At 34.2% G+C, this 24,767-nt stretch overlaps 1 protein-coding gene across 3 annotated transcripts in view; it reads left to right on the plus strand.

Moving 5' to 3' along the window:
• The window catches only part of ATIPCS1 (Inositol phosphorylceramide synthase 1), a 40,528-nt gene extending 16,552 nt beyond the window's left edge, over positions 1 to 23,976 (plus strand). For all 3 annotated transcript variants that reach the window (XM_089801917.1, XM_089801918.1, XM_089801919.1), the window contains 10 exons: positions 1,098 to 1,184; positions 1,513 to 1,581; positions 2,823 to 2,903; positions 19,016 to 19,087; positions 19,343 to 19,403; positions 19,509 to 19,611; positions 22,805 to 22,900; positions 23,054 to 23,103; positions 23,220 to 23,350; positions 23,567 to 23,976. In XM_089801917.1, coding sequence (XP_089658043.1) covers positions 1,098 to 1,184; positions 1,513 to 1,581; positions 2,823 to 2,903; positions 19,016 to 19,087; positions 19,343 to 19,403; positions 19,509 to 19,611; positions 22,805 to 22,900; positions 23,054 to 23,103; positions 23,220 to 23,350; positions 23,567 to 23,647 — 831 coding nt within the window. In that variant the 3' untranslated portion in view covers positions 23,648 to 23,976. The remainder of the gene's footprint in view (positions 1 to 1,097; positions 1,185 to 1,512; positions 1,582 to 2,822; positions 2,904 to 19,015; positions 19,088 to 19,342; positions 19,404 to 19,508; positions 19,612 to 22,804; positions 22,901 to 23,053; positions 23,104 to 23,219; positions 23,351 to 23,566) is intronic.
• Positions 23,977 to 24,767: the final 791 nt, after the last annotated feature.

Consider the following 24,767-nt stretch of genomic DNA (forward strand, 5'->3'; position numbering starts at 1 on the left):
CTTATAGATAAGGGGAAAACACATATGCACACCATATCTTTGGTAGCGTTTTGCCATTTTGGTCTCTTTGTTCTTCAGCAGAATGACAAATGGGAGCTGAGAGACAAACACTACACATTTTGATTTAACACTGGTTAAACCAAACAAATCATAATACCAAACAAATCAAAGGCATGCAAAGAACTTAGCATACATCCATTATCCTCACGTTATCTCGTAGTGGAATGTTTTCAGTTCTCTAAGCTACAGGTGGCATTTGTTTAAATGATGCAGTATTCAACAGTAGCTCAAAATAATATATAATATTATCTAGTTTGATCTCTTTTTAGATTCATCAGAATAATTTATTTTCAGTTATCAAAAAAATTGAGATTATAATGGCCTAATAGCCAAAATTTACTAAAGATGTTTTCTTATTTTCATTCAGTCTTGTAAAAGAATATGAATCTGCATTAACATCTTGGCTAGAGGGTATTTACTGGTTAGGGCTACCCCATATAACTAGATAATGGGTTCTGCATAAGTTGAAATGCAGTTTTAGATTTAATGGTCTGCAGGGAAGGAATCTGATCCTTGGTATTTATTTGACGAGGGTAGACTAAACAAATGTGTCTTTGAAGATTGTCTTTTTGTGCAGACAGAAAGGTCTATTGGACTTTTTGTGTTGCTTGAGTTTTCTAATAGCATTTTGTTTATGATTAAATTCCACTTTGTGATGTTGATAGTCCGGTCAACACAACACAGTTTTCTTCATAAATCAGAAATTTAAGCAAGCATGACAACATCCTTCCTTAGTTGTCATTATTTTGGAATGAAATTAATAAATTATATACCAATTCACCAGATTAGTTCTCATTCTCTGTGTTAAGCGAGTTAAAGTGACATATACTTCACATTATAATTTACTCCATCTCATAGGTTTAAAGGATCACTCATTGCATGTAAAGGCAAACTAAATGATAGAGCGCTTTGAGAGTGATTCTTTCATAGCAAACTAGAATAATTACTTTATAGCAACCTAGAATGATTGTTTTATAGCAAACTTGAATAGCTTTATGAAAGAAATACTAACTATCTGTATAGTTTACATTATGCAGTATCTCCATGGTTTAGCTGCTCGAGGAGTTCATTATTTACACCGTCCAGGGCCAACCCTTCAAGATGTTGGGTTTATAGTTCTTCCTGTAAGTTTTGTACAATTGTTTCATAGATTGGGAATGTTTATAGGTATACTAGCCAAGATTCCCAGCATGCCTATTGACTGTCTTGTTGATGGTTAATCCTTGATAGGAAAATGATGAATATCTGTCTAGATTTGTTGATTGGTTCACAGTCTTGGATTCAATATCAAATTTTTTTTCCACTGGTTTCCTTCCTTTAATGTTATGCTCTGTTATGCTTGTGTGGAAAATAGTTGTGCATTTACATTGAACATGAATTAACTAAGGAATGTCAGCTTTATCCAATTTGTTGCCTATTATGATAATATATTAATTATTTTTATTACTGCAGGAACTTGGGCAAGAAAAGGCCTACATCAGCGAGACGGTTTTCAGCATTATCTTTTTTACCTTCATCTTAGTAAGCCTGTTTCTGTTATCAGATTTATCTTTCATATTCCTCATCTCATCTTTTTTTCAGTTGCTGTCTGACATTAAGAAGCTGTTCACATTTAAAATTCCATAATATTGTTAAATGTCCTTTTATATAAGAATATTATTATCTTGATAAGTATAAGTACACAACCAATGAAAGACAGACAGCTTGTGTATCTTGATATGTTAAAGGTTTCTATCTATTCAAGTCCTAATTCTGGATATCTTGTTTTCATAGCCTTTCGTTATTGAATATTGGCAGATAAACAAGATAAAAACATGTAATGAAAACTTGTGCTCAAAATCTCAGCTGACATTAGCAGATGACTTTAATTGTGATAAGAGAAGATTATAAAATGCTTCTTATTATATAGATTTGTTTCTCGTGCCATTTATTTGGTTAAAATTCATGAGATAATTAAAATTGGATGATTATGCTGAATGTACAATGGCTTTGTAAATGAGTTTTTTAATATTTCGAGTCTGGGGATGGATATATTAGATGACCAGAAGGAAAGATTTTTGTTCATATCCACATTAAAATGGGCATGCAATTCTATCATATTCTTCTGCACATATCTATCGATTTTGGCAATTTTAGGATGCATGGGGCATGTGCCTATATCGAGATACATCCTAATTTTAGAAATAGATACTGAGTATCTACAATCAAAAAACAAGTTTGATCCTTCTTCTGAAGATTAAGCTGGGCATGTATGACAAACTTAACAATCAAAGTGCTTTGAAAGAAGTTTCTAGAAAAAAATTAGAATTTGGATAAACACTTATAAGGGGCTTCTAGCCATCTAATCAGACCTTAAGTTGTTTTGTTATCTTATTATTTTGAGCATGTGCTGTGTAGCTTAAAATGTCTTGTCCCAAGCTTCGTTAAGTTTAAGAAGTGATTGCAATCCTTAAAAAGCTGCCTATGTTTTGTTTAATGAATTAGCTGTTTCATGTTTGTCAATATCTGTAGCTGTGCAAACGGGAAAATTGTGCAGGAGATGTAGCATTTAACTAATAAATAGAGTTAATTGCAGATAGTATTTTCTTATTTTAAGTTCTTGCATGTCAGATAATGTGGAGCTAAATTGCAGAAACTAATCATACCCTTGGGTTTAAGAAATTGAAATTGATTTCTGATATTTTTTTGTTTACTTTGTATATTTACATGCTGAAGGATTCTCAAATTTGCATCTGATTGTTGCTCTAAATCTGACTTTGCAGTGGACTTTTCACCCCTTCATTTGCCATAACAAGAAGTTCTACACGGTGCTATTATGGTGCAGAGTATTGGCATTTTTGGTGGTAGGTTTGTATCTTTGTCTGGTGAATTTTCATTTTGGCAAGACAATTTCTTTGTTTGTAACCAAGTCTTAAGCAATTGAACTCTAGAAACATTATTTCTTGAACTTATGATAAAATCTGTGGGAATTGTTCAGTTTGTGAATCTTCTCACCAAGTAGAAGTAGACTACAGTAACTTTTGCTGTTATATTTGTTTGTGAAAATAAAAAAATTAAGAAATTTGGCAAGGTGAAAAAACTTCTCAGGATCATAGCTTTGATTCTACCAATTATTGTTTGCTAATTAGGCACATGTTACCACAATGCTTGGCAAAAACTTTTGCCAAATTGTATATGTTTCTTGTATCTCACATTTTCTTCACATTTACACTACTGGTTTAATTAGTCCTTGATACGAATCCGTTTATATTTTTAGGAGAGCTGCACATAAAGTTTCTTTCATCTCTGATAGACACTAGAATGTTAAAGAGATCGAAAATAAGAACATGTTTTGCAATGTTTCTTACCAAAGATAGAAGAAGAGGAAAAGAGATGTATATTTATGGTCCATGATGAACTGCTTTGCATGGACCTATTTGTGCTTAGAATATGGTTAGCATTAGCATTAGGCATGTGTGAACCGCTATGCATTTGATTCTGCTTAATATACAGGTTGCACAAACCCTAACATCACTGGATTTAAAGATGTACCTTGGGATGGTAGCATAGGATTGACACCAGTACACCACTCAGCCCACCAGTACTGCATATCTCCCAATTTTATTGTGTGGTTGAGGGTTATTGTTGGGGGTATATTGTTTTTTTTGTTTTTTTTAGGGTCTCTTGTTCTCTATTTACTACAAAACATGCTTTTGGAAATCAAAGGCAATTTTATTTTTCTTGGACATGCTGCAACTACTTGAACTATGTTTTAGAGGGTGTTAGCAGTTGATATGTGCATGAAATGTGTAGATTACATGCATAACCGTGGACAACATAAAAGAGAAACAAACAATCTGCATAACACAAGGGATTTATTCAGTGAAACCTCCAAAGTGGAGAAAACTATCTGGAAGAAGTAATTGAATCTTTGATCAATGATATACAAAGAGCTTTAAAGCACAATTCACATTTTCAATTGTTTCCTAGCTTTGTAATTCTACTGTGGAAAGATTTATAAGATGCTTAGAGTAATTCTCACTAAACACAACTGATTTCTTTACTAAACATAACCAATTCACTTCCTCACGCATGCTCTCATTTTTACTCTCCATTTATTTCCTTAATTGGAATTTATAATTTTGGGAATATCTTATTGCATAACATGGGACTCTTGAGAATCAAAAAATTGAAGAAGCATTGCCTTTTGTCATTCCTTTACCCGCCCAACTTCTCATGATGAAATTGTTGCAGCAAGCAACTGACAGTGGCAGAACCACTACTTTATGCAGATTTTTTGAAAAAAAATTAGTAGACTGACAGATTGCCACTGGACAGTGACAAATCTCCTTACTTTTCACTCAGTTTTGTAATTCAATTTGGTTTCTGCACACTACCCTTTGCAAGAAAGCTCTCTCAGAGTTCTATTATATAGTCCAAGGTGATGCTTTACACTCCTCTTATTCCTTATAAGGTAGCATTGCAACCTAACACATTGTGCAACATGGAAGGATTCTAAGGATATTCACATCCCTAGGGTAACATCAATCAACCTACAAGGATGCCTCCTTCCTCATCTGCCTAGAAGAATGTTGGATGTGTTGGAAATTTATTCAGCGCCCCCCTCAGGATTCGTGACAAGGGCTTAACCGCTTCCTGTGTACTATAAGTTGAGTGTTTGTATCGGGCATTGACAGATTGGTCTTTTGGTGCAATGACAGCCCCATTCCAACAATTGGTATCAGAGTGTTTGGTGCTTGTGAAAGAAAAAGTTTGAAGGTACTTGAAGCTAAAGATCAAGATGTACAGAGAGGAGATGCCCAAGTTAAACAAGGATAACTTTCTTGCATGGCAAAGTTTGATGAAGCTGCATCTAGGAGGACTTGGAGATTATATACAGACAACTATCACCATTGAACATGTTGAAGTAGTTGGAGCCTTAACTGCTGAACAATTGAAACAGAAGAAAGAACACAATCAGGCAATGTTGGAGATTGCATCCGCCTTACAAAAGATCTATGGAGGAGTCTAAGAGGAAAATTTGATGAAATGAGAATGCAAGAAGGTGAGACTATAGTTGGGTATTATGCAAGAATTAAAGATGATTTTTAATGCAATCAGAGGAGCCAATGGAATTATTGAAAATGAGACTGTGATCAGCAAAGTGTTGAGAACCTTGCTGCCTATCTATGCTATTAGAGTCTCTGCTATACAAGAACTGAGGTGTACTTCTGGTAGTGATCTAACCCTTGAAGGATTGGTTGGTAGACTCATTGCTTTTGAACTTTCAAATTTTGATAATTTCAAATTTGAGAATATTGATTTTGCTTTCAAAACTAAATTGACACTCAAAGAACCTAAAGGAAAGAAAAAGGTCAAGCATGTTGCTAGTGACAGTGAAACAGATGATGCAGATCTAGAAGAACTGGAAGCACTATTGGCTAGGAGATTTTACCGAGGCAAGGGAAAATACAAAGGTAAGTTACTCATCATATGTTTTAATTTTAATGAAGTTGGTCATATTGCAGCAAGATGTCTTGAGAAGAAAAACAACATAAATGAAGACAAATCTAGAAGTAGAAAAGATGAGAGTAACAAAGGCTATAAAGATGAGGGAAAGAAAGCTTGTTACATTACTGAAGAAGAATCTAATGATGAATCTGATGATCATGATGATGAAGTTGTCTATGTTGCTATGAAAGAAGATTCAGATGAGGATGAGGCAACTGCATTAGTATCTTATGTAACCAAAAGTGAAAGATGGATCATTGACATTGGATGTTCTCATCACATGACTGGTGACAGAAGTAAGTTCATTACCCTTGAGCATTACAATAGAAATAGTGTTAGATTTGGTAATGATGCACCCTATCCAGTGAAAGGTAAAGGATCAACAAGATTGATAAACAAGATCATGTGTGACAATGCTTACTATGTGGAAGGACCTAACTATAATCTTACTGAGTGTGTCACAATTGAATAGTTTAGGATGCAAAGCTGAATTTGAACACAAGAAGTCTAAGATCTATGATGTTGATGGAGAACTCATTGGAAATGGTGATCAAACTAGAGGTAATCTGTTTTATTTTGACATGAATGAAGCTATTTGTCTTGTACAATTTGATGATGTATGGCTATGGCACAAAAAATTATGTCATGTAAATTTTGACAGCTTGGTTAGTATCAGTAAGATGAGAAGAGTCAGAGGTTTGCTAAAACTGAAGAAACTTGATAATGTGATTTGCAAACAATGTCAGTTAGGCAAGATGACAAAGTCTAGTTGTAATAGCAAGACTCATACTTCAAAATAAATTTTGGAATTAGTTCATACTGATCTATGTGGACCAATTAATGTGCAAAGCTACAAAGGTGACAAGTATTTTATTCTATTTGTTGATGATTATTATAGAATGATGATAGTGATGTTTTTGACAGAAAAATTTGATGCTTTTCAAATGTTTAAGTGGTATTTGACAAAAGTTGAAAAAGAAACTAGTAAAAGCTTGAAATGTCTGAGATCTGACAGAGGTGGAATGTTTACATCAAATGAATTCAATAACTTCTACAATGGTAGACGAATCAAAAGACAAACTTCTACACTTAGGATGCCTCCACAAAATGGGATAGGTGAAAGGAGGAACATATTTGTGATGGATTGTGCTAGAACACTGATGATGGAGAAAAATGTTGCTTTAAAATACTAGAGAGAAGTTGTCAGTACAATTGTTTATACCTTGAACCAAGTACAAGTTAAGAAAGGTACAAGTTTCACACCTTATGAATTATGGTATGGATACTCACCCACTGTCAAATATTTTAAGATATTTGGAAGCAAGTGTTATATTGTAAAGGACACCAAAAATGGTAAACTTGATGCTAAAAGTGAAGAAGGTATATTCTTAGGATATTCCACAAGAAGTAAAGCTTATAATTTTAAATAATAACACCAACAAAGTTGTGGAAAGTGCAAATGTAAAATTTGATGAATATACAGAAATAGATGAAGATGAACAAAAGAAGAAACCTGAGAATTACAAAACCTTTATGTACTACTATGAAGGCATGTCTGCTAATGCTGATGATACTGTGAACCAAGCTGCTAATCAACAAGAATCAGTGATTGTGGAGTTGATACAATGGATGTTGAGTTGCATTCAGGAGCCGAGTTACAATCAAAAGTTGAGGTACATTCTGATGCCGAGATCAGTTTTCAAGAAAGGAATGTCGAGTTACCTGACAAAGAAGTACATAGTTAACCTGAGATTGAACTTCATGAATGACCTATTGTTGAAGAAAGAAGAACACAACCAAGATTATCAAAATATGTCAGAAGACATCATCTTGTTGAACAAATCATTGGAGAAAAAGAAGATGGAACAATGACAAGGAATAGATTAAGGAATGAAACATGTTTGTTAAGTATACATGAACCTAAATTAGTGAAGGATGTATTAGAAAATGAAGACTAAAGTGGAGCCATGAAAGAAGAAATTGATCAGATTCAGAAGAACAAAACTTGGACACTAATACCAAGACTAGAGAATAAGAGTGTTATTGGAACAAAGTGGGTGTACAGAAACAAATTGGATGAGAAGGGTGAAGTAACAAAGAATAAGGCAAGCTTAGTTTGCAAAGGTTATGCACAAGAAGAGGGAATTGACTACATAGAGACATTTGACCTAGTTGCAAAATTGGAAGGAGTAAGAACTCTACTTACTTATTCTGCTTATAAAGGATTCAATGTTTATCAAATGGATGTTAAAAGCATTTCTTAATGGTATACTGGAAGAGGAGGTTTACATTGAACAACTTGAAGGATTTGTTAATCCAAACAATATGAACATGGTGTGTAGCTTGCACAAAGCTTTATATGGTTTAAAGCAAGCTCCAAGAGCATGATATGAAAGACTACACAACTATCTTGTGAAGATTGGTTTTGAGAAGACTGATTACAACCACAATCTGTACTTGAAGATAGAAGGAGGTAAAAAAATTTTACTAATTGAAATATTTGTTGATGATATCATATTTGGAGGACAAAATGCATTCTGTAAGACATTTGCAAATGAAATGATGAAAGAATTTGAGATGTCTATGTTTGAAGAAATAAAGTTCTTTGTTGGATTGCAAGTTTATTAGATGAGATATGGTATTTACATTACTCAGTCCAAGTATGTAAAGGAAATCTTGAAGACATTTGGTATGAAAGAATCAAGACTAGTTAGTACTCCCATGGTGAAAAGACATAAACTATCCAAAACTGATGATTTTGCTGAAGTAAATCAAACATTGTAGAGGTCTATGATTGGAAAATTGCAATATGTAGTTCATAGTAGACTTGATATTGCACTAACTGTTGGGATTGTTGCAAGGTTTTCTGCAAATCCTAAGGAGAATCACTTAATGGCTGTTAAAAGGATTATGAGATACTTAAAAGGTACAAAAGACTAGGGTCTAAACTATAAGAAGAATGACAAGTTTGAATTAAGAGCCTATATAAATGCTGATTGGGTTGGAAACATTGATGACAGGAAAAGTACAAGTGGTATTAGAGCTTGGTCACAGGTTTGAATCCTCAGACCCTCAAGTAACTCTGAGGGGGAGATTATTCAAAATTTATTTAGCACTCCCTTCGAGATATGTGACAAGGGCTTAATTGCTTCATGTGTACTATAAGTTGAGTGGTTGTATTGGGCATTGAAAGATTGGTCTTTTGGTGCAACGACAACCCCATTCTAATAGGATGAATCCTTGTGCTAAGGCAACATAGAAGAGTGAATTGATTGTCTCAAGTATAGTTGGCTGTTCCACCCTCTTGCCCTCCTACAACCTGATTGATTTTGTTGTCCAACCATAACTCTTCCTTAAATGGTGTCCTCTCATGGCCTATCCTACACAAGAAGGATATACCTCTCTCATGTTCATTGACAATGGATATTGCTTGTGAAAACCTTATCATAACCTTCAAAACATTGTCTTCCACCACTAGAAATGGTTTAAAGTTTAAATTGCAATGTTTCTTGTTTATTCAAACTTGCAACATTCATAAAAGAACATAATGGAGCAAAAGAAAAATGCAATGACAACTAAAACACACAAATTATAGCTGGAGAAGTTATCAAACAAGGAGATAACTTTAGCAAGAATAGTGTTGATGTGTGTTTTATGACCACATTAACAGTAGAATAAAATATTGAAGTATCTTATCCCCTCTTCATCAAAATTCTGTGTATGCTAAGATTGCAAGTAAGATTGCACAAGCGGTTTCCAAAGTTCCTTCTAGGCTGGATAAGCACAATGGTAAATAAGAGGAGGGTTGAGAAATTTTATTCTAATCCTAAGAACTTGAAGGATGAATAATTCTAATGCAATCTACCAAACTTTGCTTCACTAAATTCAACTACTCAGAGCTGGTGCAATCTTCAAGGTCTGTGCAAATAGTTTTCATATCCTAATGAACACTATTAAAACATGCGGATCAAAGATAGAAGTAAAGCATCCACATAATGGTTCAGATCCAACCTTACACGGTGCTTAAGAATCACCTAAGAACAAAAGTTATGAGCAAGATGATTCCATTATAACACTATTATTAATTACATTCATCTAAGTACATGAAAACAAATCTAATCTAAGTGAGGGAACAAGGAGAACATGCAAGCACCAAGATACATCAAGAAATCACCATACTTCAACGACAACTTAATTATCTCAGTAGCTCATAACCAACAATCTTTGAAATTCCGTCCTTAACAAATGAGAAATGAGGGCCTTTATATAGTTCTCAGATTACAACAAAGCAAGAATTTGAAAATGCTTGAGATGCATTTTAAGTCTTGCAAGATAGAGTGAACAAGGAAGTTGCAAAGAAAAAGAAGTACAAGGAGGAAAGTCAAAGATATAGAGAATACTTCAAGCATGTCTTCAACTCCATCCTACAAAGAGATCACATATTTGCACCATCTCTCACCCTTGAGAGGAAATCAATAGATAATGCAAAGCGTTTCAGGATTTCATTCTAGAAGTCACATGCTTGGATGGAAGATGTTGCACAAGAGGTGATTGCCTCTCTTCCAAGATTCTTGAGGCAATATTAGTCACTTGCATCACTTAGAGCAAGATTTCAAAACCTTGGATAAACTTTGGGAGGAATGCCAATCTATTAGAGAGAGAACTATGCCTCAATTGCAAGCAATGATAGAGCTTCCCGAGAAGCTATTAGAGAAGAGCAAAGTGATAAAAGTGAATGGAATTATGGATGCAACTGAATGGTATTTTGCTTTGATATTTAGGTAGGACACTTTGGAATAAATAAGAAATGATTGTTACCATCTCAATTCCTCCATCCAAACGATGACCAAAGAGGCTAAAGAAGCCGAGCAGTAACATTTCAGTTTGGTGAGAAAAGAGAAGAAAACATTAACTTAGAAGTTTTGAAGGAAAAATTGAAAATTTTCAGCCTTGAGGATATTGACGCTATCAAGTGAGAGCAATTGAGAAGATTTGCAGCCCAAGGACCAACAATGAAACTCAATCCACACCCACACAACTAAGCAAGCAAAGATGTTCTTTCTATTTCATGGATGGTGTATGCCCTCAATTCAATAGGTTTTGGACATTAGACTTATTTGTGTGACAAGGTCCATGCTTGATCCTCACTATGCCTAGGCCCTTACTAGACTACTATACCCAAGAATGTGAAACTTACATGAACCAAAAGATGGAATGAAACCAACTTACATTTGGACCCTTGGTGAACCCAATGACATGTTCCAAGCATTATTTCTTGACTCCCAACTCTCCAAAGATGAGTTGCTTCATAACTGGCCTAGTTTCTACTAGCCCTTGGCAGACTGCTTTTCCAACTTTACTTTCATACTTGACAAAGGACCTAAGGAACAAAATGCATTTTACAATACCCTTTTCAGAGCTACACTAATTTTCAAGAGGGTTCAGACAGATCACCAATCTAAGGGTGTTAAATAGCACCATGCTGCCATACCTAATTGTGCCAATTAGGCCTAGATTCCAAAGCAAGTTTAGCAAAAAGAGACTTCCCAGTCAAAACAATAGCTCTCTTAGGGCAATTAGGTCTCTGCAAACTCTCTTGCATTTAAACACATAGGTGGCCACATGGAGTTGCCTGCCTAGGTCAAAGCTTTTCTCCTCACTGCTGAAAGATACCTGCAAACTTCCTTTCAAGTCTTAAAGTACATGCTTTCCACTAACATTCCACCAAGGGCCATGAACTTCTAAGGGCACAAATGTTAGTTTGGGCCATATACATTTTAAACCTTAGGCGAATCAGGGTTTTAAACCTGTCAGCACAAAAACTCAGTTCAACTCTCTTCCTAGATCGAATTAGAACCTCAAATTTGTTGTAAAAGGAAGATGAAAGACTGGGTTAACTCATCCAATAGATCTCAGATCATCTTAAGTCCATACACTCACATGCCAACCAAAACAATAGAGAAAATGCAGGAAAATTTCAGATTTCTTATTGCTTTACCATGCAAAAACATCTTACAACCACCAACCTGTTTTCCAAATGATCTTCCAAGCCCTTATATTCCTTTCCCAATTGGTTCCAAGGGGTTTTCAAACCTTCTAGCCGTTCGGAAGAAAATGTTAACTAAGATCACTTCTACAAATGTAATAACATTGCCATTGTATTGATGATCTTCCAATTGCAGATTTGAGGACTCATAAATATGAGAGCAGATATGTCTCATGGAAGACATATGTACCTACGGTTAAACATCACTAGTTAACATATTAATATAATAGTAATATAAATAATTATATATGTAACTCATCTTAAGCATATATGTAATATATTATTATATTATTATATAACAATATATGGTATATTTATATTATTATATAATAATATATAATGTATAATATATATAATAAATATTATATTACATATATAATATACATTATATATACAAGATATTTATCTTAAAGATGATTTATCATAACAAGGTATCTCATGATAAAATCAACCGATAGATGCTACAACCTTAACACTCCCTCTTAGCCAGGGAGGATTTATTGAACACATTATGCTCTCAAGAATATGAAGAGATATCATCTCAATATGATATTCAATTCACTATGAGGCTAAATTTCTGACCTTTCATAGCACACAATTGAAGCAATTTCCATAACTTTAAAAACATCACCATAATTGTGGTCTATAGTAGTAACTATGGTGTCCGGCAAGATCCGGCCCAAAGAACCATAACAAGTTGGTTATCATGGTGTCCGGCAAAATCTGGCCCAAAGAACCATGGTAATAGGTCTACCATTTATAAGATCACCACCTTACAATGGTTATCGTCTATCTTTTCATTATCATGATTTCTAGCACTCTAGGACAACAATTTAATGAAGTTTTTCATGATAACAGGTCTATCATTTATAAGATTGTTACCTTATAATGGTTACCTTCTGTTCATAAATGTTAATGAAAGATCGTCACCTTTCATTACATATCAATAGTAACCACCATGAACCCAGTTAGAGGGTGGTACAAGTCTTTCACCTTTTTTTTTTTTCCACAAAGAAGAATGCATTACAAGGAGTTTCACTTAGAACTTCTCGTAAAGAAATCATTCACAAAGGATTGCACCTCAAAAATTCTCCCTTTGAACAATGATCCTGGGAAGTCAGGTCCAATAGTTACTCCCTTAGAGTCTCTCTTCCCCAAGGATTCTTGTCAAACTCACTTTGAATCCGATATCTAATTTTTTGGTGATAAGTATACATAGGAGTGGGCCCATCAAAATCATGTAGATATCCAAATGTATTTCTAGACTCCCTTTTAGTATTAATCTTCTAAGCTTTTGCGTTACTTTTGGAAGAAGTGTCATACTCCCTCTTAATGTAGAAGAATCTGATAATCTCAATCATCAAATATGTTTGCTTCAAGAGCCTCAATTTATCCATCTTGATCATCAAGGTCTTTGGAGCTACTATCATTAGTTAACGTCTGCACAATATTTGGTAGCATATGTAAAGTACCAACCTTCTTTTCTTGTAACAATATTGTCAAACATAAAGGAAAAGATCAAGGCAAATGACTCTTATAGAATGTATAGAACTACAAATAGAAAGTGTACAATGAGTAGATAAATGTAATACTCAAATATACTTATTTGCACATAAACATCATTGATACAAGTTGCTTTAGTGAGGGTCCATCAAAAGATTGTCTACATATAAGCATTTTTGAAAAAAAGGGGAATGAAACATTGGTTATAATTCCCCTCACAATGTAAAAATCCCACTTACTCCATTTTATAGGGGTTTCAGTCACTCTTTAGTTTATATAGATATGTCAATTTAACCCCTTAATTTCTTTGTGAGGATACTTATGTTCATCTTGTAACGTACTTCATTAGCACCATAATATATAATGGGCCGATTAGATATGATGCTTATATCTGGAAGAGACGTGCCTGTCCATTCATGGAAATCTTTAGTACCGATCGTGGTGATATTAGATATAATACAAAATGTTAGACTATCAGTTGATTTCCCACATCATTAGCAGATCTTCAAAGTAATATCCTTGATTACGGTATGGTTCATTAGCATTGAATTATATTATCCAAACTCAACCTTATCATCTTCTTTCCCATATTTTTTGTTGTTGTTTCTTTAAAGATATCAACTCTAATCACCAATTCTAATTCACCTGGTTGGTGTCTGTACATTGGGAGCTTGACTATCTGTACTTTCCAAGCGCTTCCCATGTTTTCTGAAATTGACAATATTCTTTACAACCATCCTGTTTGCATTTTTCAACATGTTCTTCAAAGGAATATTAGGATTATTTGAAAATTTGCATATACTGATTGATTCATATAGTCGATAGTATGGAAATAAAACATTGATTTCCTCAAAATATGTTGTATGACTGATAGCACATAATCTGTTGGCAATATGGTTAGTTAGATATCTTGATGATTGTCATTTATGGCAACATGTATTCAAGATTTCATTTATGCATTTAGAGTTAGAAAATTGTCTAAGTGTTAGTCAATTTGCAGCAGTACAGAGAACATATCTTAGGAGTACAGACAACTCTTTGAGAGTTGGCTTATGTGCAGTTAAGGAAAGATTCATGACTCTGTCATGATGATGTGGTTAAGTGCGCATATGTGTACGGACAATATGATGCAAGATATGATTAATATACCAGTGCGGGTATTTAACAAAGCAGAACAAAGCATATCAGTAAATAGAGCTGTATGGCTTGAGGAATTATTTTGGTTACAAAGTAATTACTAAGTTATGATGAGCCGACTTTGTGGATATTAATCCATAAGTTATTTTATATTATATCAAGTGTGTGAACACATGAAGGCCGATTGAGTAGAGTTTTTGTGAATTTGCAAGGTATAAGTAAAGATCTTATATTGCGTAGTTACAGTGGGTGATGCGCAAATAAAGTGAAGTCGTGAGATATTATAATTGTGATGCAAACTATTATAGAAGCCTTATGTGATGCGAGATCTGATGTTTGATGAGAGCAAATGCGAGTTACAGCAAGAAAGCAAGTATTGTATGTATGCCTATCTTGTGAAGAACCAAATTGTATTATTTCATGTTAGCGCAGTGGGCTCTTCTTGCATACATTGTATTTGTTCTACCAACTCCTAACAGGGTTGAGGCTTCTAACAAGGCCTAGTCTCCTAACAGGGACTCAAGACACTATATGTATTTCATAGACTCTTAATAGGGTCAATATCCTTAGTAGGATCCTATTGTTTAGTGAATCATCTAGTGGGTATCATCCCCACCGGGGTTTTCCCTTGGCCAGGGTTTCCCTAGTTAACAAATAATGGAATTATGAGTTATCTATGTGCATGGTTATATTTACTGTTCAGCATTGTTGGTTTACTTTCATATGCAAGTTATAAAGTAAGTACCAATATTCAGTTGTGGACAAAAGTTTGTAGAATATTGATTCAGCTCCCCCCCCCCTCTGAGTATTATCTATTGCTAACATAATTTCTATCATACCAATTTATTTGTGATTATCACTTTGGGTTTATAATGAAATGATAATGAAAAAACTCCAATCCATGCAATTGAACCCATGCGGTGGATTGGGGAATCAAATATTGTTAATCGGGCTTGTGGTTACTTTCACCAACTTGGCTTCTCTGTCAATACATTTAGAGGAACATTCACGATATTGATCCTCTCTTGCCAAGCCCCATTATCATTCTGAGACAAGCATAGACCCTCGATCCAACTCAACATTCCTTCTGATCTAACATTGGCATCATGAGATTTGAGACTTGTAGATCAATTGTAGTTTAGGCTCACACCTGCGAACATTGCTTTTAATTCAATCACCAACAACATCAAATGGTGCTCAAGGTCCGCCTTAGGCACATACTACCTGAGCTCAACGTGTAATCACACAAGGCTTGATCTAATGGACTCCATTATGGACAAGCAAAAAAATTTGACTGGAGACACATTGTCTTCATTTTCGCAGCATGAAGGTCATAGTGGTTGACGCTGAGACTTGCACGATGGATCTGTGCTTGTTTGTTTCACAAGAGAATTGTATCTCATTAGGATTTCTCATTTCGGAGTTCTCAAATGGGCATAAACAACATAGATGCTGGTAAAGGTTGTGGTCTCAGCCTTAGAGCCGCCAATTTTGTTTGGGTAATAGTTTACAAGCTTTTAAACATGTCCATGGATTATTTCGTGTCTCTACAATCTGCTCCCCTTAATCAACATTTTACATGTGAAGATATTTGATTGAAACAATCTTTTGAATCAATTTATATATTTCTTAGATCTCTTCAACCTCCTTTACATTTGTAGTTTGGCTTTGATTCCATGTTGAGTAACTGGGATCACTTCTGCAAATGTAATAACATTGTCATTGTATTGATGACCTTCCAAATGCAGATTTGAGGACTCATAAATATGAGAGGAGACATGTCTCATGAAGAGACATGTCTCTACAGTTAAACATCACTAGTTAAAATATTAATATAATAGTAATTTAAATAACCATATATGTAACTCATCTTAAGCATATATGTAATATTAATATGTTAACCATATATGTAATAAATTATTATATTATTATATAATAATATATAGTATATTATTATATAATAATATATAATATATATATATATATATATAATAAATATTATATTACATATATAATATATATAAGATATATATCTTAAAGATGATTTACCTTCAACAAGGTATCTCACGATAAAATCAATCCGACAGAAGCTACAACCTTAACAGAAAATTGCTCAAAGAGTTGCATTTCTTGCATTGACAATTTTTCACAATGTTGTCAAGAAATTGCACTTTTGCATTCTATTAGTTAGGTAATTGAACAAATGTTTTCATTGACTCCTAGGGTCCTATTAAGACTTATGCACCTACACACAACTCCTACCTATCATCCTATTGAGTCATTGACCCATTTTTTCATTTGTCCATGGTGGCTTATTGTATGCAAACCATGACAAAGCCTTACAATATTGGGTCTTAGTGACTCAAAGAACTAACAACCTATTACATTGCATCCATAAAATGATGTTTGTGTTATTTAGACTGAAGTGTATTTTTGGGTTCCTGGTCTTCTTTCTTTGCTTTGGGTGCTTTTGCACCAATAGTTGTCACGACTTTAGTATAGGACAATACACCAGATAGGAAAAAAAAACTATTTCTACAAGCAAAATTGAGATGGACACAACAGATTGGAAATCACAAAACACACCTATGCCTCCAATGAATGAGCTCAATGATATCTTGTCCAAGTTCATTGAATTGACAAAGAGTAAAAAAGGAAATCATATTCTAAAAGATAATTTGATGTAAGTGTAAGTAGGAAATAATTTTATCATTGGTTGTTAGATTAGGTCCTTAATTCTAATTGGCCCATGTTTTGGTGCCATTTGATTAGTCGTCAAAACTTTGTAATTTTCTTATTTTCCTATTTTAAGGTTCTTTATTTACGTTGGTCGATGATGTGGCAACCCTAATTATGGTTTGTAGGAATTAATCTGGCCATTGATTCTGAAATAGTCTTGGCCATTGTAACTGAGCTCCCTATATTATAATCAAGTCATGCATGGTCAAATGTCATTTACGTGCACTTAACTTCAATTTACACTTGGTCTTTAGTTTGCATCTATTGATGGGCTTGAAGAAAGTGTATTGATTTGAAAATCATTTGGATACACCTTAGAAGCTTGCACTAGGTCGGTGGAGATGCTGATAATATTACATCTAGTAGAGTCCAAGTGCATTCACACTTCTTGCATCCATAGGTAGAAGTTAGGAGTAGTTGGAGTTAGTTTAAGTTGAAAGTTGGAAAAACAAAATATATTTTCATTGCACATTTTGGAGCCAAATCTTTAGAATCAAGTAGTTGACAAGTCTTGAGAAACAACTAAGTTCCCTTAGTGATCCAGTGTATCACATCATTTCAATTGAGTGAATATCCACACTAGAAGAAACCTTTTAGTCCCTTGATGATCTTTCTTTGCAGCCTTAGTATAAGAAGTGTATTCAAGAGAGGATTGGATATATAGTGTTCCATCTTGAAACATTGAGTGTTTGATTCTGCATGTTGTAGTGGAACAAAACTCACATCAGCAGTTCCAACAAGTGGAAACATACATCATTTTGGAAACAACTTTGGAGTGTCCCTCTCTGGCCACACATTTGAATTTAGCTCAACAATCTTTCCAAGTCATGCAAATGCTTATTTCAATAATCAAATGGAACTCCCTTACCACTACTTGTTATTAATGGTCATGAAAACATATAAATTTTGTTTGCTCATTGATTCTTGATCTTGGAGGCTTTTCTTCGTCTTTTGATTGTGGCTTCCTTCTTTTTGACTTAGAGGTAGATGGAATTTCTGATACTTCACATCTCAAGGCTCATTTACCTTGCAAGTAGTACACAATTGATATACTTGAATGTGTTCATTTCGAATGGTTTCTTATCTTCTTGGAGTATGTCTTGGCCTCTTTCTTGTTTGTGTGAAGAAGTCATTTTTCCTTATCCTGACTTTCCAAACAGTTTGGACTCCTTAATAGTGATTCTTTTGCACGTAGCCATGCAATAGTTCCTCTTACAGTAAAATTGCTGCTTAATGGAAGTGTCTGAAACAAAATTGCATTATGCAGCTATTCAAAATAAAACTGCTACCAGTAGTTTTGAAATGGTCCCTTGACAGTATGGAAACCATTCCTATATTGGGTGCCATTTTTTTTTCTTGTAGTGCAGAACTTATCAAGGGCAATTCAAGATATGCAATAATAATGAGTCAGGGTGAAGCAAAACTAATGATGCGCCCTTCCAAATTTGACAATGTCGTTATAAGTAACAATTCACAACATGCAAACAGTTTTCTGGAAATTGCTTGTGTAGAATTTTTTTATCAACGTTTCAGATCACACAGTAATTCATCATCAGGATGAAGAAGAGTACAAGAGAGTGGAAAAATAATGATGATGGATCACTGTGTGTGATCCAAAACGTTGATGATAAAAAAATTCTACACAATCAGTTTCCACAAAACTGTTTGCATTTCTAATGGATTGTGGAAACCTAATTACTTTAATCCACAACATATTTGTTAATTTTTTGAGCTTGATATCTCTTGGGAGTGTATGGAGTCTTTTGATGGCTTTCTTAGATCCCCATAGATCATTTCGGATGGGTTACTTCGTAGATTTAATTTGGGTTCATTCCGTCAGATTGAGTTTGAGTTATCTGGCTTTTAGATCCAAATCCTTAAATAGGTTCACAAGGTTTTTATGGTTTTACATATCTTGAGGAAAATAAATTTTTGGAAAAAACATAAAGATATTTTGAAGTGCTGTTATTGCATCCAAAAAAATGCGTAGATTTGATTTCATTATCCAATTGAGTTTCTAATATTTTATTTGACTTACAGGTTTCTCAATTCTTAAGAGTTGTCACATTCATGTCAACTCAGTTGCCTGGTCCTAATTATCACTGTCGTGAGGTAATTCACTTTCTTCCTTCTGATGATTGAATCCTAGACATAAAAATCTGTGCGTTTTTAATTGTTTTAAAGATGACATGCTTTGTGATGCCATTAACAAAATCTTTCAGCCATCAATGCAAATATGTTTGTGTTTTACATGCCTATTGGCCATTTATATCCATCTTATTAATGCAAGTTGTATTCTCACTGGGTTTTTGTTTAAAATTGACTGGGTGAAACTCCAATTATTATTGATCTTATCTTTAAATACAGGGGTCTAAACTTGCTCGCCTTCCTCGCCCTGATAGCATACTTGAAGTACTTTTGCTAAATTGTAAGTTGATATACCATGAGTTTGTGAGTGAAAATATCACAGAATGCTTAGTTAATTAATTATAGTAGATTTAAGATCTCAAATTTGATTACCTCGTTTACACAGTTCCACGTGGAGTAATCTATGGTTGTGGAGACCTTATTTTTTCATCACACATGATCTTTACTCTGGTTTTTGTACTCACCTATCAAAAATATGGAACAAAGAGGTAAATTATCTTGCTTCTTGTTCTTTCTGTACTTTATCCCTTAAGTTTTATTGGGTGTTATTTCACATCGTTATTTTATAGCTCTTCTTGTGAGTATTGAGAGATTAGTTATTATCTTTTTTAGTTTTACTGTATTTCAGTTAGCTCCTTTACATATCCAAAATCATTTGTTGTAATGTTTACAGAGGTCAGTGTTACACACCATTTAGGCATGCAGTCTGCACGTATAGAAATATCTACGTACTTAAAAATAGTAGTTTCAATAGAATTATAGAATATGAGAAATGTGGATACATATGGTAGGATTGTAGGGTTTATACAACTAAAGGGACATTAGAAATCAGTGGTGCACTGAGTTTTGGAAATGGGGTTATGGGAACAGGCTTTGTGAACTACAATATTTCTTCTCAAAAGCTGGGATGGGAGTAATATATTTAAAAGATTAATTACAAAAATAGTAAAGAAATTGAAATTTCGCAGTAACAGTAAATAAATAATTAATGATAAGAGATTTCTACAACCCATCATATAGATAATATTGTGTTTAGCTTTTTGGGTCAACATTTTGGATCACACTCAATAGCATTCCAATTTTCTTTTCATTATATCATCCTGTTGATGGATCATACAGTGCGATCCAAAAAGGTGAACACAATAAAATCCCGAAACTACATTATCATTAATTAAATAATTAATAAATAATCAATTCATTAATATACTAAATATATCAATATCTTGTATGAATAAAAATTACTATAGTTCTCTCATTTAAGGGTTATGTGGCACTCATATTAGAGATATTAAGTTTGGTTCGAAAGCCATATGCAATAGATATATCATAAGTCTCCACCTCAGACAGACCAACTGAATTTTGATGGAGTTTCAAGGGGAAACCCAGGTTCAGCTGGTGGAGAATATGCTATTAGGAATTTGCTAGGTGAATTGGTTTATCCAGGCTGTCTTTATTTGGGTATAAGCACAAACAATCTTGCAGAATGGGAAGGTTCAATTGCAGGTTTAGCCTTTAGGAGATGTTATATTGCAAATGTAATCTGATTTAATAGCGGAAGGAGATTCTTTTATAGTGAATCAGTGATCAATGCAATGGTCAGGGTTTGAAAATAAATTGATATGTGGAGGATGCTCAAGTACTAGGCAATTTTTTTTGATCGGTAAATAGTTTTATATATTTTATTAATAATAAGAATAAAAAGTACATCAAGGGTTACATTTCCAAAATGGCCACCTAGTGGCAATATGAAGACTTGGACTTCATACACCACCTTATATCCCCCAAGACACTATGACTAAGCACAACACATACAAAATATGCATAAACTACATGACTCAAAAATAATCAAATGCCATGCCACATCTTCATTTAAACCATCGGCTGCCTCCTTGTGGGGGAAATTTGGGATTTCAGCTCCAGCCCCACCCATAGCCATCGTGCCACCGCTACTCTTGACCACATCACCAGAATGGTCCAACAAAGACATTGACACCTGCAACAATGCCACCTCGCTGCCCTGAAGTCAACCAAACACTTAACCTCCTGCCAATAGACCCGCTAGCCATAGTTCCAAGAATCACGGCGATTCATGCGATTCACGCGATTCGGCGATTCGATTCAAGCCAAACGATTTTTTGTGAATCGGTGAATCGAATCAGCGATAAAGGGTTTATGAAATAAGTTACTCACTAAATTTCAAGGGTTTTTTAAATTTTCCGATTCATGGCCGATTCGATTCCGATTCATGGCCGATTCATGATTTGATTCGGCCTTGCCGATTTCGATCCGATTCCGATTCTTGTTACTTTGCCGCTAGCCTTATTCAAATGGTCTATTTTCAAATGTTTGATAAGCTTGCTGAGTTATTGTGGAGTCCCAAATTTTAATTTTTTTGGGCTTGCTGGATTATTGCACTAAGAGAAGAGACTCCGAGTCTGCCTAAACTTTTTAGTTTAAGCAGCCTTGTGAGTTCCAGCTGTCTAAATCAGTTAAAACAAAACAATTGGCAATTCATTGGGCGGATTCTTGGTGATACATATAAACACTTATGTTTTACACATCCCTTGACCACATTTAATTTGATCAAGACATCTCAAAAATCTACTTGCTAACATTATATAAAAGGTTGCCAACTGTAGTTATTCTGGTTCTGTAGGTGTAATGATACAGACCATAATGCTGTAGTTTGCCACAGTGCCGAGCACAAATTGGATAGATAGGCTTTGTGGTGGAAAGTTTTGCCCTATACCATGCTGTTGAAGCTCCCCATAGTTGTCATCTAATCTTAGTCAGGGCTTGCTTGTGCCACCAAAGAGTTTAGGTAATTTGCATGAGCCATCATTAGTGCAAAAGGAGTCCTCTACAGTCAAGCAGAAATTCATTTCTCCCTCATGGAGTATAGTATCATCAATACAAGATTATGTCTCAGTTATTGTATCTCAGCCTTCTTTAGACACTCTTGATGGTGGGAGTGCCAATGTTTCAGCAATACAAGCTTATTTGTTAGTAAATGGATCTAAGTCTTCTTTAGTGGCTCTTGTTGATGAGATGGCCAATGCAACTTTGGACCATGGTGCAGAAGAAAATGAAAGATTCAACTAACATTGGTTCAGCCTCTTGTATATGATATTCAATCCCATCAGAAAGGATGGAAAATGTTTAAAAATTGGACCAGATACATTATGAGATGTGAAGTTTTACTGTTTTTGCAACGTTTTGTTACTATTATTAACAAAAGAATGTGTTCCAGTAGACTACAATTTGCTGATTAGAAGAAAATATTTTGTGCCTGAAGTTCTATATCATATGTTGTGGCTTTGCAGTGTTTGCAGAACAATGCCGATGTAACATTCTTTAATCAGAAGACTAATAGCATGTGCTAAAGCTACTGTTCCCATTCCAGGCATTTATATTGTGTATAAAATTGTTTTTTAGAGCAATTACTAGAGGAAAGGAATAATGTTATTTTTTGACGGGAGTTGTTCTGTAGTACTTTTATTTAAGTACTAGTTTTGGAAGTCATCTGATAGTGTTATTTCTGCTTTTTCCACTAAATAGAACCGTTGCTTAGTTATTGAATAATCCCACTAAATTGGTTGGTTTTCTTCCCTAATTTAGTATAGAATATGGTAACCATCAAACATTAGTTTGATGCGAAATGCCTTGTTTTATCTTTTGCAGGTGGATCAAACAGATAGCTTGGTTTATGGCCATTATACTCAGCCTTCTGATTATAGCTTCTCGCAAGCACTACACTGTTGATGTTGTTGTTGCATGGTAAGACAAATTTTCCCTGGTGAATTTCATTATTGTAAATGTCTTCTTCCAATCTTTCTTTCCTAGATAGTTGTATTTGAACTGCATGAATATAGCTAAATTCATGTTTAATTCATTTTTGTGTTTGTTATTTTTCTTGTTTGTGATATGTAGGTATACGGTTAATCTGGTGGTCTACTTTGTTGATAGGCAGTTGCCAGAAGGTTTATATTCCTCAACACTTTCTTTGATTCTTGGGTTCACTGAGATAGAATTTTGGACATTTTAAAAATAAATTTAATCAAACACTTGGGACTGAGGATATTTTTCATATTTGCAGAAGGGATGGAACGTTCTGGCACCAGTGGTACACTGCCCTTAATATCTATAAATGGCAGAGACAAAGATAGCAGAACCAAAGAAGAACACCATAAGCTCATGAATGGCAATTCTGGGGATTCACCTGATAGGGTATGCGAATATTGTGTCTGATGAGTTTAAATTTACTTTCTTGTTGTGATCGGTTTTACAATATCATGATCATCTCTCTGTTGGTAATTTGATTAAAAATAGTCAATTTTATGATTTCCCAAGTTACCAAGGTAGGCCTGGAGAAAGGATTTGTGATTTCATCGGTCGAAGGTTTTTAACTTTTATGAATTATTTTTTGCAACATGGCAATTACAGAGGCAGAGATCCCAGGTGAATGGGAAGTTCCTTGAAGATGGGAGTCCCATTGTTTCTGAAATCATTGTGAACGGGACTTGAGTGTATGTGACATGCTGTATTTAAGCTTGGGAAAGTACTTAAGGAGCTGTGGATGCAAAATTCTATGTGACAGGCTGGCAACTTTCACCCTTCAATCACCAGAGTAGTGGGTGACAAGAAATATTGCAAATCCTGAAATGTTAATGTTTTGGAGGAAGAGAGTTTCCTTGTTGATGATGGATATCTTTGGCCTCACAATGAGTTCAGGCCTTATTTGCACGATGTATTTCATTCTGCAACTGGGTTTTTGGTTTCATTATTTCCCTTTCCCTGTTTTATACATTATTTTATGTAAAATACATTTTTAAAGCAAAGTCTAGCATTGCTTAGATCCATGTTCTTCACAAGTAGGCAATGATTGTTTAGAGTGTTTTTCAAGTTTTTATCTTTTAATGTTAAATCTTTGTATAAATGAATTGTACTTTCACTTTTTGCTCTGATTTTTTGTCATTTTAATTAGGTTGTAATCACTAGAGTGAATTAATTTTTTATAAATTTTACTCTCCATATTTTTGATAATCAAAATATTTATATTTATTAGTATTTCTAATTAGGGAGTAATTGAGTGTTGATAATTATCTACCCCAGCATTAATTATACCTCATTTGCAATTTGAGTGAATAATTAATGATAATATAGGTCAGATTGCATGGTACAAGACGTGCAAGAGATCCTTGTAACCATCAATATTTAAAAGAGCATTGGACATAGTTCACTTAAAATATTATTTAAGAATGTAATAATTTGTAAAGCAATGGGTGTTAAGTAGAATCAACATTGTTGATACTTTGGTAAATTTACATTATCTTGCACATTTGGAAAAATAATCGAAGGAACCAAGATCCCTTTATCATGAAGGTGAATAAGTGTTCCACAAACTTTTGCCCAACTATGAATATTATTAACAAACTTTAGACTTATAATATAATGTCCCCATCTTTTAAGCTACTCAGTGGAGTTCTTAACTTTTATATTCTCTGAAGGCTAAGTGAAGAAATAAGGAGAAATTGATTAAATTAATTTCTTATAAAGTTATTAAAATAAAAATAAAAATTAAAAGGTGACTTTATATTTAATTAATTTAATTTTTAGAAGCACAATTAATTATTGTATTGCAAAG

Source organism: Cupressus sempervirens, chromosome 9 (assembly GCF_028749045.1).
Source record: "Cupressus sempervirens isolate cs-2001-9-10 chromosome 9, ASM2874904v1, whole genome shotgun sequence".
Lineage (NCBI taxonomy): Eukaryota > Viridiplantae > Streptophyta > Pinopsida > Cupressales > Cupressaceae > Cupressus > Cupressus sempervirens.